Here is a 16090-nt window from a genome sequence, read left to right as displayed (position 1 = left end):
TGTTAATATAGTTAAAGGATATGGAAACAAAACAATGTCTCTAAGGATAGAAACATTTTTAAAGCTGTCAGATATCAGATATGGGCATACAATTTCAAGCTTTCTCAGAAGCTCTTAAAGCTGATTGATTGTAAGAATCTGTTAGTGCTCAGTTACAGATTATTCCAAGGAAATTATAAAGCAATAGCGCACAAAGACAAACTCTTGGTGTTCTAGGGAAGCATTCCCTTCCCGGTCTCTGGTCCTTGAATACGCTCGGCAAACACCCTACCTGACCAACACCCCAAACCTCCAACATTTTAGTATTCAGATTATACCTACCTACAAAAGAGTGCTGAATGTGTAAAGATAGGTTTGGTTGGAAACGGGGGGGGGGGCAAGATGACAATTTTAGGCATTTCTGCACATCCCATATCATCTTTAATCCTGCAATATCTCCCCAGCCTTGAAAATTTGAGATAATGTCTCTTGCAGAGCAGAGGGCAAAGCAAGAGAGATTGTAATGTTTTCTTTCCAGGAAAAAGCAGACAAATTGTTCAACATCCCTCTTCAGATGATGATGAGGGCAACGTTCAGAGCCATAATGCAAATGCAACATTGCCTCAGTCCCTTTGTGTCACTCAGAGAACTGAGGGGAAGCTATGTCATGCTGGCTGTGGGTGACAGTCACGTGCTATCATAGCCACAGCAAGATGACAGAGCGTCAGACTGCTAGCAAGACAACATCTCCATGCCTACACAGTTCCTGGGCAAAGGCTGAAATTGGTTCCTATGATTCCAGAGGCTTTGGATGTCAAAACAAATCACCACCAACAACAAAACAAAACAAAATCCAACTTGGTTACATTTAATTATGATGATGGAATAATTATCTCTGAGATAAACGTGGATTTCTGTTTATCAAGGTAATGCCACATCTATTTCTCTTCCCCTCCCTTCCCCCAACTAACTCATTACATTGGTGGCTTTTCTTACAACATGGAAGATACTTTATTTGCATCTCCTGCTTTCCAAAACAGGGTTTTTTTTCTAAGGATGCTAGAATTCTCAGAGGCCATCATGCTGCCCAGCTGAGCTGAATGGTGACCATTTACTTCTTTTATTCCATCTCCTCCTGTTCCTCTAATTCCTTAGACTTCTTTTATACATGCACAGTTCTTGTGTGCTGCCTCAAAGAAAGACAGAGTAAGTGCCAATGAAGGAGGAGGTTTGTCAACTCCTCTCTTAAGTGCTGGGTTTGCTCAGTTTAGGGAAGGTTTTCTTTTAAATATTTGAATTTTCTGTAGTGAGCCCTTGCCAGAAGCTGGGCAGCAAGCAGTAAATCACTCCAGGAAGGTGGGTCATTGTGTATTGGTATATATTCACAGGGAAAAACTGCCACTGATGTTAACAAATATAATTTGTTACTTAGGATGCACACATATAACAGACAAGCCTTGGTCCCTCTGTGCCAGGTGTACGGAATTGGCATTCTGTGCTAACGACAGGAGATGGCAAAAACAGTCTTGTTAACGGTTTTAGTCTCAAACAAACTAACTTTGCCAGGGGTCCTACTTTTTCCTGTTATTGTGACACATACTATGACCAAAACAATTCAAGAGAGGAAAGAGTTTATTTCATCTTCCAGGTCACAATATCATCGTCCAGGTCACAACATCACTGAGTGAAGTCAGGGCAGGAAAACTGAAACAGGAACTATAGAGAAATGCTATTTGCTTGCTTGACCACTGGCTCGTGCTTAGCTTCCTTTCTTCATAAAATTTATTTTATGCTTATGTATGTGGGTGTTCTGCTTCTGTATATATCTGTGTTCTGTGTGCGTGCAGTGTCGGGGGACTGGGAGTGCACTGGGAACCAGTTACAGAGGGTTGTGGGCTTCCATGTGGATGCTGGGAATTAAAGCCAGGTCTGGAAGAGCAGCAAGTGCTCTTAACTCCAGCTCCCTTAGCTTGTTTTCATATACAGTTAAAGACTTCCTGCCTAGGGATGGTAACACCCATAGTGGGCTGGGGACTCCTGCATGAATTAATAGTCAAGATAATCCCCCAGGAACACGCCTATAGCCCCATTCAATCTAGGCAATTCTTCTGTCAAGGATTTTCTCTCGGATGAGTATAGGCTGTGTCAGGTAACAGCTAAAATTAATAAGCATATTGTGACTCTGTCTTCAGTAGGTAAATAAGAAAAATTAGCACTTACTTCACTGTTGCTTGGGAGTGTCCTGGGACTACTGGACAAGACAGGAAGTACTTTGGTCCAAGCAGTGCTTCTGGTGTACCCAAGCGGGCCAGACAGGAGTTGAGCTGCCTCCAGACAGACAAAGCCCAGTCCACAATCTTACACACAGGATCACAGGGTGAGGGCAGCTGACCTCTGAGCTAGAGACAGATGGAACACAGGGCTGTGGCTTAGATAATGTTTCTATTTTTATTTTAAGGTCCAAAATTAAAAAATGTAGACTATAAAACACAAACCTAGCTGAATCTGAGATTACCTTTGCTTCAGGGTACATGCAGGAGGAATCTGTAAAAGCAAATTTTGTTTCTTGTGTAAGATGTTCACCCTAGGTATGTCGACCTGTCAGTGTCATTAAGTGTTGCACACATTCTCCCACCTGGGCATTTTGACCCTATTTTACATATCAGAATAATGATGCATAAAGAGGCAACACCTTACCCAAGGTTACAAAGCTAAGAGGTGCAAAGCCCACCTGAGAGCTTATTTATAAAATTGAAAAACAATTACGATTATGGCCTAAGGTGATGTTTTGAATATGTATACACTCTAAAATGATTAGTTCATACTACCTGGTATATCCATCATCTCATATCCAGGAAATACTTTTAAGTATAGAGTAGCTATATTCCTCTGTTCCTAATGGAGAAGAATGCTGTTAGGCACAATATCTACGAGAAATAATACAGGAGCATATCACACTTAAAAACATGTTGAGTTGATGAGATGGTTCAGTGGTTAGGAGCACTGGCTGCTCTCACAGAAGACCTAGGTTTGATTCCTAGTACCCACATGGCCACTCACAACTGTCTGTAATTAAAGTCTCAGGGGACCCCTCTTGGGGCCTCTTCAGGAACTGCAAGCATGTGGTGCACTGAGACATATATGCAGGAAAAATACCCAGACACATAAGAGAAAATCTTAAAACCTTTTTTTATTGTTACTGTTAATTACTAAGCTACAGGCAGGCGCCCTTTCCCTCCTGAGGTTTAGCATTGCTGGCCTCTGCTCAAGCTATATTCTCTGTGCTCAACCATGAGTAAACAACGAGGGACCAGACTTAGCTGTATGGGAGGACAAGGGGGGCAGGCAGCTAGCAGGCGGAGGGGTTCCTTAGCTGACTCTTCAGGCCCACATGCTAGCAAGGGAGAGTAGGGCAGAGTTCCCATGGAACCACACTCCACCCCAATTCCCACAGTGACAATGAGGTTTTAAAAAAACTTTTCAATGACTCTTCAAAGAGCTGCTTGCCAAGATCCCACTGTTGTAGCTCCTCATCAAGAAGCATAATTTCTAAAAGGAGAATGGGATTTTCCTTCTCCTAAAAGCTGAAGAAACAGGTGTGTGCCTCTCTCTCCAAAGTATAGATGCTACGTATGGATTTTGTCTTTTTGCAAATGGCTGTTATGGGAACAGCAATTATCATTGGATAATACACTGAAGGCTGATGTTTCCTTCAGGGGTCTTTTGGAAAACTGGTCTTATAGTTATTGCATGTTTTTATTTCCTTGATGCATATTCACTTAGCATAAGCACAGTTTTGAAGAGATGTTTAGAAACTTGGATATCATATTTGTATTTGTATGCCTTCTGTTTCTAAGAAGCAATGATCACTTCTAAGGAAAACAAAGCATTGTGAAGTCAGGTTTAATTGTTTTATTCTGGGATAAGGATGGAACCCAAAGCCTCTGCACACTTTCCCAGTGAGCTGCACCTCCGTGGACTGTGCAGCTCATGAACTACAGAGAACTACAGAGCAGAACAAATCATATTCAAAGAGAAGAGGTCCCCATTAGTCACAGTCATAGGGAAGGGGAATGGGGTGAAAGCGGGAGGGAGGGAGGAATGGGAGGATGCACGGGATGGGATAGCAATTTAGATGTAATATGAATGTATTTTTCAATAAAAAAAGGAAAAAAATGGAAAATTATATATATTTCACGTAAGCCACAAAAAAAAAAAAAAAAAAAAAAAAAAAAGGTGTGTCTTGAGCTGACAGAGAGTCAGCCACTATCCAAGGACCGAGGGAGGATAGCAAGCCATACAGCAGGCACTCTAAATGCCTTCCCTTAGTGACTGAAGATACGTTTTACCACCTGTTAAACAAATTAGCTGGGCCAGGCTCATTAACCCAGGATCCCCTCCAGACTAACTATCTTTAAGTACAGATTCAAGCTTTGTTGTCGTTATTCAAAAGAAATGCCTAAATACAGTGCAGTTAGGAACCTAAGAAATGAAGTGTGGCTTAGGCCAATCTTGGGCAGGATATAAAGGGTACCCGTTAGCCAGAGGCAGAAATAACATTCTATGTGAACTGGAGAAGGAAGAGAATGATCGCTGATATTCCCAAGTAACAAAATGGGTGAAGTGCTCGCCATGCAAATATGAAGACATCAGTTCGATCCCTAGACCCACATAAAAAAAAGTGGGTGTGGTGGTACACGAGCACAGTCCAGCACTGGTGAGCCACAGGCAGATGGATCCCTGGCCTTGCTGTTCAGCTAGCTGACCCTCCTGGGAGGTTAACAAGTGAATGGAGGAAGATTGGAACCCAGATCATTTTACCTCACCAAGATCTCTGGATGAAATGAAGGCTGACATTTCACAGTAGCAACTGAGTTTTTGGTGTGTGGCTATGACAGAATTTTACTGTCTATAAAAAGTACAAGAATCAGGAAAACATTTGAATTACAGGATTTGTGATCTTAAATTTTTTGGTTTTATGCATTGAGTATTTAGGGAGATTTGTTTGTAAGGTTGCAAAAATTCTTAAAGTCTTAAAGGACAATTAAATTATTTAAGAAAGTTAATTACTAAGTTATAAAATGTCCCTTAAAGCAATTGTGGAATCTTGCTGCCTGTATACATGGAAAGGCAAGAGTTTGGACATTTCAACCTGAAGCCATCTGGGAAGGTGGGACTTCATGCCCTGAGTATGTTTTAAAATAGATTGCCTGATATTTATATTTAAAATATTTTAAAAAGCAGTGCATTAAAAAATTATCCACTATGGCCCCATCACCTGGCAAGGGTGGTGACTTGTTAGGGCCTTTCTATAAAAACATGAGCTTCATGAAGGTAGATAGGGCCCCACTCACTCCACAGCACCAAGCCAGTGGCAAAGCTTTACTGAACACATGGGAAACACCCTTTAGACACATCTCAGACATGTCTGATAGAGCTCATCTCAGTGTGTGTGTGTGTGTGTGTGTGTGTGTGTGTGTCTGTGTGTGCGCGTGCATGCACATTCCTAGGGAATCAAAGCCAGGCCTCTGACCTCCCACACAGGTGCTCAGTCACTGAACTGGCCATTTTAATTTGTATTATTTTGAGACAAGGTCTCACTAAGCACTCAGAATCACCATAGATTTACTCTTTAGCAGAAGCTGGTCTTTACCCTCATGTCCCCCCTGCCTCACCATCCTGATGAACTGGCGTTGCAGGCCCGTGTTTACAATCCTGGCCATCACACAGGGCTCTGATGATCAGTTACCACTTAAAGCCTCTGGCTGGGCTGTTAATGGTTTGCCAAGGGGTGATGACATTGGGGAAAACATAAAGAGTTCTAAGATGCATAACTAAAAACAAAAAACAGTCAGAGGCTGAAGTCAGATGCCATGATTGTGGGCAGGATGTGTTCAGTTTGGTTAGACATAAGGCATGAAGAAGATGGCATTCCCCTCGTCTCTGCGGACTACATGAAACAAAAACAAAATAGAGCATCGTGTAGGATAGGGAAGACTTCCATGCATAGAGAGAACCTCACTAGGCCTGGCAAAGAGTAGGTATTCAATATTCAAACATTTTTTGAATTGATGAAATTAAAATGATGACTATTTCACATCTGTGTGTGTGAGGACAGTGAGCCTGGATCTGTGTGTGTGTGTGTGTGTGTGTGTGTGTGTGTGTGTGTGTGTGTGTGTGCGCGCGCGTGCGCGCGCGCGCGCTCGTGAGGACAGTGAGCCTGGATCTGTGTGTGTAAGGACAATGAGCCTGGATCTGTGTGTGTGTGTGATGACAGTGAGCCTGGATCTGTGTGTGTGAGGACAGTGAGCCTGGATCTGTGTGTGTGTGTGAGGACAGTGAGGCTGGATCTGTGTGTGTGAGGACAATGAGCCTGGATGTGTGTGTGTGTGTGTGTGTGTGTGTGTGTGTGTGTGCGCGCGTGAGGACAGTGAGCCTGGATCTGTATGTGTGAGGACAATGAGCCTGGATCTGTGTGTGTGTGTGATGACAGTGAGCCTGGATCTGTGTGTGTGAGGACAGTGAGCCTGGATTTGTGTGTATGAGGACAGTGAGCCTGGATCGGTGGCATCTCTGCCTTGTACTATGCTTCAGCTTTTAAGTAGTTTCCTTAAAAGGGAGATCCCAGTTAAAGTGCTAATTTTCCTAAGTGTATACTATTGTAAGTATAAAGGAATTTGTCCTCAAAATTTTAGGTGTAAACATTTAACTCTGTGATCTAATGAAAGCATAATAATTTAAAAATTAGACTGATAAAATCAAGTTTCCTTTTGGAGGTTTATAGAGTCCTTGAAAAGACAAAGATTGACTTACTCTTAGCAGAAATCCCAATTATTAGAAAATAAGAAATAGTCATCAAATTTGTATTTTATAAAAAACCACAGTTCATATAATGATTTTGCTTTACCAGGCAATTGTGGTATCAAAGTAGACATGAGATGGTGGTGATTACCTGCAAGAAACCTGCACAAGATTTAGCCAGTCAAAATTCTAGCATCAATAGAGAGAGGCCCCAAGGCTCCACCCCTAGCAGAGGCTAGCCCTTAGCAGTGAATGGTTGCTGAGGAAAGGAGCCATCACTGCCAGAATGTGGCTACTGACAGGCTGTGGTGCCCAAGTGGATGGGCCTACACTCGCAAGCACAGGGGCAGTGTCCACTGTCTTATTAACAGTAAAACAGAGAGCTTGAAGTTGGGAGGAAAGCATGATGGGAGATATTAGGGAGTGGTGGCCGAACATAATGAAAATACACTGCCTTAAATGTGTAATATTTTTAAGAATAAGAACATCATTTACATAAGGATCAATACAAATATTGGTAAGTTCTACATGAAGGGATGGGTTGGCTAAGGAAAAGAAAGAGAGCACAGCATGGTTAGCAGTAACTCTGTCAGTTGTGCCCTGTGCTGCCAGTAGTTTTGCCTTTTATGACTTCCATTCTCCTCAAAAGACAAAAGAGCTACATGTCTTTCACTTTCTCTCATATTCTTCTTGAAAGAATTCTGATATTAGCATTATAACTAGAGAGAGCTAAATGCTAATTTCTCTCTAAAGATGTAATTATTTTTTTATTAAATATTAGCAAGAAGCCTAGCATCTTGAAAGATGTATTTCCTTACATCTCTGAAAGATTTGGGAGAAGAGATAATTATCAACCACTCACATGCTTGTGAGGGTTCTGCTTTCTGTGCTACAAGACTTCAGCTGTTTTGCAGTAATCATTTGTTCCCACTGTGTGCTTGCTCCAGGGAATCGGCCTGATCAGCTTCGGAAATGATCCCTGGGAAATAAAAGGCATCACTCTTCTTGCTCCCTATTCCGTGTGTCACATCCCACTTTCAAGTGCTATGGGCAGCAGCAGCAAGAGGCTCTTCCCCACCTCAGTTCATCTGAGAGCTGCCAGGGGGTATGTCACTTCGACAGAATTGAAACACTTACGAAAATTACCTTTAGCAATGACATATAAGTATCAATATTGCTAAAAGTAAAATTAATGGAAGTGTTGGTAACTTGAAAAACTTCAGATTGACAAGTTTTTAACTCTACTTTTCCTAATGACTTTGCTTTAGCCACGAGAATATATTTATGAGTAGGCAGGAGATTTCTCTAGTCAGAAATTTCAGATACCAATTTAAATCACTGGTGGCAGGCCGTATTAACAATTCCTAAGTCACCACAAGTTATTCTTACCCACACCACTCTTCCTATATGCCTTCTCACTACACTCACTCACTCGTGAGTGCACACTCACACACAGAATTTTGATAAGGCCTTGACAGAGTTTTGGTGCCTTAGCCATGGTCTACAACTATGGGGAAGGCAGTTACAGTCACATTACAGAGAAACTTAAGGTTTCTGCGAGTCTCTAGAAAAGATGCTTTTCTCCATGGTAATAACAAAGTTGATGCTACATGCTACCATGCCCTAGTTTCTGTCTCTGCATGCCTTGAGCATGGTGTCAAGCATCTAGTTCTTGGCGGGACAGTCAAGTCCATGTGGGTGGGAGGGTTGTTCTGACATTGGCAGCTTAGAATGTGCTATCGTTGACATGGCACTGCTCTCTCAATGCTGCCAGTGTACAGGACCGAGTGAGAGAACGTTACCCAATGAAGTTCTGTCACGGCAAATCTGCTCTGACAACACTCAGATACCAGTCCAGTTCCAGACTATTAAATAACAATATCTTACATTTGATCAGCTCAGCTGTAATCTTATATGGGAGATGATGAAATAAATATTTGTATTTTCTAACCCATTTACCATCATAGTGTATAGCCTGCCTATGAAAACAGCCTAGGTAGAAAAGGGGGTGTCCTCAAGGCTCTGAGGTGTCTGTGAGTTTTCCTTAAGAACAGTGGTTACTTTTCAAATCTACCTTTCTACAACGTTTGCAGCTTAATGCGATTCCTAAGGAAGTGGTGATAACACCAGAGAAACCTGTTAACTTTTTCTTGTGCACAGTATTATCCCAAAATGATGACAACTGCAGTATGCAATATGCATAATGAAGCCACCGTGAAACCCACTTTACTGCTCTTGGTAGGGGGCAGTAGCTCTTGTGAGGAGTTCAATTCTGTTAATACTCACAGATTATCCTAGCCTGGGGCCCGCACAGTAAGTGAACTCAAGCCCAGCTGTGACCTCCCATCTCCCACCTCCCACCTCGGCAGGTCCACGGCTCTGCTGGTTACCTTGCTGACCACTTTTCTTCGTAAGACCCTCTGCAGCAGTCCTTGAATGGGCTCGCAGTCCCACCGCAGCTGAACCCAACGGAAGTGCTGCTGCACCAGCAGGTCAGAGCCCTGGAGGCAGGCCTTGGCAATGGTTCCCACCAGAAAGCAGTTCTCGTGGAAATAATAGCATTCGGATGTTCCGTTTCCTAAAAAACCAAGCCACAATTCAACCTCAGCCATTTGTGTCTTGTGCAAACGTAAATAAAGAACACCAAGGATATAAACTTGTACTTTGAGGACAGAAAGATTAGACAGATACGAAGACAGGCAAGCACTGGGAATAACTCAGCAACTAGAAACTCCTCTTGGCGTGGGCTAGACATAACACCCATTGCTGAACAATGTGCATAGCTACCTAAAACTGCCGCCACATTGAGCTGTATCTGTACCCGATTTAAGGAATGAAAATAACTTACTCTTTTAGCAACCCTTTTGCTAAAGCTCTTTTTCTGTCCAAACATATCCTGGAACACAAGCTGAGCCCCATGAGCAATGCCAAATTCAGTCTAGACTGTTTTGGAGTGCCTGCACAGTAAGGTAAAACTGTGTCAGGCAAACTTTTAGGGAGAATTCCATACCTATGCGTAACTGGAGCTGTATTAAAACTCAGGTGCATTGTGGGAAGGGGCATGCCGAATGAGAAACGGCCTATGTACAATCCAAATCTTTTCCTTTAGAGACCAAATTTATTCTCTTGAACTTCATTGAAAGAAACTACAAACAATAATCAGAAGCCTTGAGCTTCCTTCATGTGGCCCTTCACATGGCCCTCAGAATGTTTCCTTTCTATTCTGGACTATTGGTTTTGAATAAAGTTTCCGCTCTTGGATACATCCATCCCTGAATAAGAAGCTCAGAAGCCTAGCCCCCAACCCATGGTTACGACACCACAGATGCTGACCAATCTGATAGCCGGTTTTCTCCACCGTTTACCTCTTTGGAAAGTACACGGGCTTTCAGTGCTGCGATTTTCCAAAGGTGCCAAAAAGTCCCCCAGTAACTCAGACAATGATGATTTTTCCAAATTTTCTAAGACGACGATTATTTTCTTCTTAACAGGAGGCTGCTTCACTGGGATCAGACAAGCTGCGGTCAGAAACAAAATTAGAGGTTAATAATTTTGAAAAAAAACCTATACAAACTGGCACCAAATGCAAAATTAAGAAGACAAAGCATTTACAAAAAACACAGTGTAGGGGGCATGCTCTGGAAATGCTGGGGTTGATGGCTGCAGGCCCAGGAACCTCTGTAGCATTACTCAACACAGCTGAAGATGCGCAACAGGTTCACCCCTCTTCCATAGCATATCCTTAGCTGAATCCACCCAATGTCCAGCAGCAAAGGCTCAGGGAAGTAAAATAAAAGGAGTCCACCATTCCCAAACTGGAAATGACAACTCTGAGAACATAGAAAGTTGTCACAAACAATTCATTAAACAAGTCACCGTGGGATATTCACAATATGAGTTCATCTTATATAAAATTTGAAAAAAAAATCAATACTAAGGGTTTAGTCTGTGGATTTAGAGACAGGCAACAAAATCATAAAACCGCATAAAAAGCTGGAGGTGGGGCTCCACAGTATGATGCTCCCTTGGTGAATGTGAGGCCCTGGATTCATTCCCTAGTGTCTTAAAAATATTACTGAAAAAGTATTTCTACAAAGGATAGTGATGAGGCTGGAGGAATGGTATTGTGAGCAAGAGGAGACACATAGGTACATTCTGGAAGCTGAAACTACTTAAATTCTTGGCTTGTTCAGTGGCTAAATGGCTAATTTAATTAAACATTATTCTTTGATCTTTGTGTGGAATGTTTCATATGTATGCTTCATAATATAAAATGTTAAGAGCATTGAGTGGCCTTTAAATTGCACATGCATCGGATGTCCATAGCATTAATAGGCAAGGCTTCCAGAGATGTAAGCACACTGGCTCTGAGAAGTGATCAGATTAAGGTATCAGAGGCAGTGAGGAGGCGGTCCAATCCAGTGTCTCCATCCTTACCATTCCTGCCACACAGGATGGGCAGAAATGACTGCATATCAACCCACATTGAAAGATGTAAGCTCATGGGAAATTTTTACTAACAAGGAGCAAATAAGCCAGGATAAAAACATAGTTAACACATGCATGGTGCCTACCAGGCACCCACATGTCATTACCATTTTAGTTAAAACATGAAACCAGCAATTCCTCTACGACAATTAATAAGAAAGTAATGCATTTAACTTCTTATAAGACTTCAGCTGTTTCCACCATAGTCAAATTAAGCCTCAATGAGGAACACTCAATTTAACGTCTTTGTGGAGAATTCTACTTGTCATGGATACTCATGGGAGAAACTTGTGCATTTTCTTCTCATTCCTACAGACACAGTGGACTTTCTCTCTCAAAAGAATTCTTGAACAATGTAAGTGAACCTCGTCAGCTACACATCTTTAAAAACAAGGCGACAAGCAAGAGCCATCTTGCAATTTCCTTTTATTCAGGGGTGGGCATCACACTGTTGTCTGACATGAGCTTCTATTCGGTTTCAACAACACGCTATGCTTCTCCAGGTTCAAGCATTATCACAGAAATATATGTCTGTGCACAGCACTTGAGGCCCAGGCAGAGTCTGAAGCAATCTGGGGCCACATAGAGAGACCCTTTCTTAAATAAATAAACAATAAAACATGCCCAGATATTACATATGAGTGTACATATTATAGAAGTGTAAGAAATTATAATTGGTTAAAATAGTAACAATAGACAAACCTTTCCTATTTAGAGATTTTAAAAAGTGCTATCTATCCCATGGCTTACATTTCTTTTCCTGTAACGTAGATCTGAAGAAGTCCAGATTTTCTCTGATTTGTGTCAGGTGTACAGCTAAGGCAAGCAGCTCTAACACTGCGGCAAAAGCTAGAATGTATCAGTAAGAAACCTGAATTGCATTTCAACAAATGTTCTCCCAAGTGTCTCCTTGCTACAGGAGCTATGTGTCCGGTGCACTGGTAGAATAACTATAGATGCTGGTTACAGCTTAGTCCTAGAAGGGACTGTGCATCAAATCAACCTAGGGAGATATGTAAGAGAAAGCTCGTTGGTGCTGAGCTCAGAGCTAAAGGCGCCACACTAATTCAGTGGGCTCAAGCAGCCACCTCACCCCTGTGGTCAGCAGCCACACAGCAGAGGCTGCAGCTTCACTCTGTGCTCATGGGAAAATCACCTGGGATCCACCCCTTGCCTTATCACTGTTGTTGATTTAATAGAGATGTGCTGGGCGCTGCCATTTCGTACAACTTCCCTGTGACAAGGAAGTACTGCTAAGGCCAAGATGTGCTGCACTACCCAACAGTGGTGACAGAAATGAGATGTGGGTGACATGGAATGAGTTGTGAGGGAGTTCATCACCACTGCTGATGGTTGGTGGAAATGCTTACGGGAGGGGATAAAGAAGATTTGACTCCTGCTCTGAGATCTTGCTCAGTGTAAGAAGATTTACAGGAAAAAAATAAACAGAAAAGAAACAAAACAAAACAAAATAGAACAAAACAAAAAACCCAGGAGGTCTAACTGCTGTACTGAAGGCAAGAGGTGAGAAGAGCCTCGACCAAGTAGATAAACCAGGGAGACATACTTCTGTAAAGTAGAAAGTCATCATGAGACAAGACAGTATGCCTGCATTCCACCTTCAGAGACAGGCAGAGAGGAAATGCCAAAGACAACCTTGAACTTTGAATTAAAGTAGAGGCTGCACAGTTAATGGAGGCAGAGGGCATATGAGCAGTCATGCTCTGGGGAAGAGAATGTGGTGACGGTATGTGTAAGATCTGATGCTTCTGAAGTGGGGAGCAGCGGTGCTGGGAGAAAGGTAAAGAGGAAGTAAGGACAAGGAAGCACACTGGCTATAACATCAGCTGAACCTGTAGATGTGTGAGAGGACAGGAGCATGCGTGAGAAAGGACACCTTCATTTCCTTGATCTACTAGGAAAGATGGCATTGCTGACTCAACTCACAGCAAACAGGATTTGTACCTGGAAAAAAAGGGAGGGATGAGCAATTGCTGTTCCTAGTTCAGTGACCTTACTTGTTGAACTTATTTGTGTGTATCTTGGTCTGTCATGAGGCGCCAATGGAGGGTCAAGAACCGAGAATCAAGGAGTGAGGGTATCGCTGGTGAAAAGCATCTTTAACCCTGCTGGCCTCCTGGCCTCAGTCCCTCGGTATCAACCACTGCTCTCTGTGGATGCTTTTCTTAGTCTAGCATGTGCAAAAGTAAGCTTTAGTTTCCTTGACAAACAGCGAGTATCTAATTCGGGTTATTTAGCATATCAAAATGTTTTTTAAAAATCACATAAGTGAGAACTCATTACCAAATTTTAAGTTTTAAGGTTTTTTTCCAGCATGACAGATTTCTGGAGACATGTAAGCCACTCACCCCATCTGATTCCTGACGATGGACTTCTTTTGTCATGAAGCTTGGAACACAGCTCTTTGAGACCCCTTTGCTCTATGCTACTTTGAAGCTCATTTCTGAAACTATTCTTCCCCCCTCCCGCCCCCCCCCCCCCGCCCCCGACAGAGTGCTCTGTCCCTGTTTTTCTCCTGTGGAGATTGGCCATGCCAACTAGACACCTTATGTTCACAGCTAAATCTCAGGTCTGTAGAGTCTCCCGTTAAAATCCTATATGGTTGATATAGTGATTTAACACTGCTTGGTCTGAAAATAGTTAACATACCACAAGTGTAGGGAAACCTCAAGTTTATGCTCACCCCATTGGGAGCTGAAAATAACCCCTTTCATACCCTGCCCACCTCCAGTCTCTGCAGGGACAATGCTCTGAGAGTGAGTGCGGAGAAGCCTTCAAAGAGCTGCCAGCAATGCAGGGCCCAGTGAGGTAAATTCATTTATGGAGGCTTGAATTAGCATTTTCATCTACCATTACTACAGTAATTCCAGCCTTTTTTTTTTTTTTTTAACTTCTAAACATGAAATTTCTCCAAGGATTTCAAAGTGTTATTTAAAAATGTCGTCCTACTGTTTAGATTTTTCTTTTTCCTCCATGTTGTGTCACATGTAATTTAATGCATCATTTGTCTTGATGACCCAGCTTCATTCACCCCTTGTACTGCAGAGGAACCTGAGCCAACTGCATACGTATTGACACCCTCCTAGCCAAACAACAAAGTCATGTGCTGTGGCTCTCACCAAGGATAAAGCGAGAAGGAAAATGTCATCTTGAACTATGCGAACACAAGGCGGTTCGCGCCCCTCCACAAGCTCCCTCGTTCTTCCTGGCGTGCCTTTGTTCTTACTCTTTCCCTCACTGGCTCCACTTCATTTTTACTCCCCAGGTAAGTTTTGGATTCTTAAAGCTAAATTTATCTATCTTCTCCTCCTCTTACTTACTGGGCTGTTTTGCTCTTTTATGCAGTCTCTGTGGCTCCTTTCACAGTTTACCCCTCAGACATATAGACAAGAACAAATACGTGCTATTCTTGGTGGAAGATAAAACTCAACATCACAATACCAGTTGAACCTAAGGGGCTTGTCTCATCTTTGAAAAAGGTTAAGACTCATCTGCACACAGAACATTCCAGATCCGTGTGTTTCTCTACAATGCCATCTGAGAACTTCATCTTTTTTTTTTTTAATTAATTTATTGATTCACTTTACATCCTGGTTGTAGCCTCTTTCCTCCTCTCTTCCCAGTCCCACCCTCCCTTCCCCATCTCTCTTCCCCTATTCCACAGAAAAGGGGAGCCCCCACCCATCCACCCCAGCTCATCAAATTGCATCAGGACTGAGTTTGTCCTCTTCCCCTGTGGCATGGCAAGGCAGTCTTATCAGAGGGAAGTGATCAAAAAGCAGATAACAGAGTCCATGTCAGAGACAGCCCCCTCTCCCCTTACTAGTGGACCCACATGAATCCTGAGCTGCCCATCGGCTACATCCATGTAGAGGACTTAGGTCCAGTGACAAGAACTCCATAAGACGACTAACAGAGCCAACTAACCAGGGCCCAGTGGGGCCTGTGGAGTCTGAAGCAGCAACCAAGGACCATGTATGGACTGTATGCTGATCTTCTTGAAAAAAAGGGCAAGAGTCCAGTCTTGACAGACAAGCCCTAAACCTCATTACTCTGAATGCTAGGGTACAAGAGGCTAGGGAGCCCTTTTGGCTACAGGGATCTGCCTTCCCTTCACTGAGGCCTTCCATTACTCCTTTACCAAATGATCGTTCCTGGCTAGCTCTTTCTACTTGAAGAAAGCACAGATACCCACAGGCCCATGACCCCTTCTTGGGGCTCATTGGGCATGCCTTGCACTGTTCTGAAGCCATTGTATTCCCACCTGTTCTGTTGAGGTACACTCCATACCATCTCTTTTCTGCTCACTAGTGAACAGCACTGGGTCCCATCGAAAGAATGAGAGTGGTGGAGGAGGTTTTAGGCACGTAGAGAAGTAGGCGCAGGATGACAAGCTAGGCCGCAATGTTCCTGATGTAATATTCTAAAAACGTTAACTTTTATTCTAGAGTCTTTGGAGTGTACTATCAGGGAACGTTTATGAAAGCTTTTGTCTCCTGGAGTAATCCTCCAAGAGCCACTGAGGGGGACTTGCTGAAGAAGCAAGAAACGGCGAAATAAGAATGGCTGAGGGGGCCATAGAGCCACTTGGACAAGAAGTGGTGGGGCAGGGAGGGGCAGCTAAAGAGTGGCAGCAGGAACAGCAACAGTAGGAGGAGGACGGGGGGGGGGGGGAGCAGATTTGACAGAGCTTAGAGCCAGGGAGAGGAAGGCAAGTGAGGGACCTGAAGGGCTCAGGCTACAGATAGGTCACTGTAGACAACAGCGCAGCAGGCAAACAGCACCATTCTGCTCTTTCTTT

At 43.0% G+C, this 16090-nt stretch overlaps 1 protein-coding gene across 1 annotated transcript in view; it reads right to left on the bottom strand.

Moving 5' to 3' along the window:
- Cttnbp2 (cortactin binding protein 2) overlaps nt 1-16090 on the bottom strand; it is a 151809-nt gene that overhangs the window by 14067 nt on the left and 121652 nt on the right. The window contains exons 15-17 of the mRNA XM_051151881.1: nt 10146-10298; nt 9171-9358; nt 2200-2378 (exon numbers count right to left, since the gene is read on the bottom strand). Coding sequence (XP_051007838.1) covers nt 2200-2378; nt 9171-9358; nt 10146-10298 — 520 coding nt within the window. The remainder of the gene's footprint in view (nt 1-2199; nt 2379-9170; nt 9359-10145; nt 10299-16090) is intronic.

This window comes from Acomys russatus, chromosome 10 (genome assembly GCF_903995435.1).
Source record: "Acomys russatus chromosome 10, mAcoRus1.1, whole genome shotgun sequence".
NCBI classification, from domain to species: Eukaryota; Metazoa; Chordata; class Mammalia; order Rodentia; family Muridae; genus Acomys; species Acomys russatus.
Note: the sequence above shows the minus strand (reverse complement) of the source record. Positions and strands in the feature narration are given on the sequence as shown.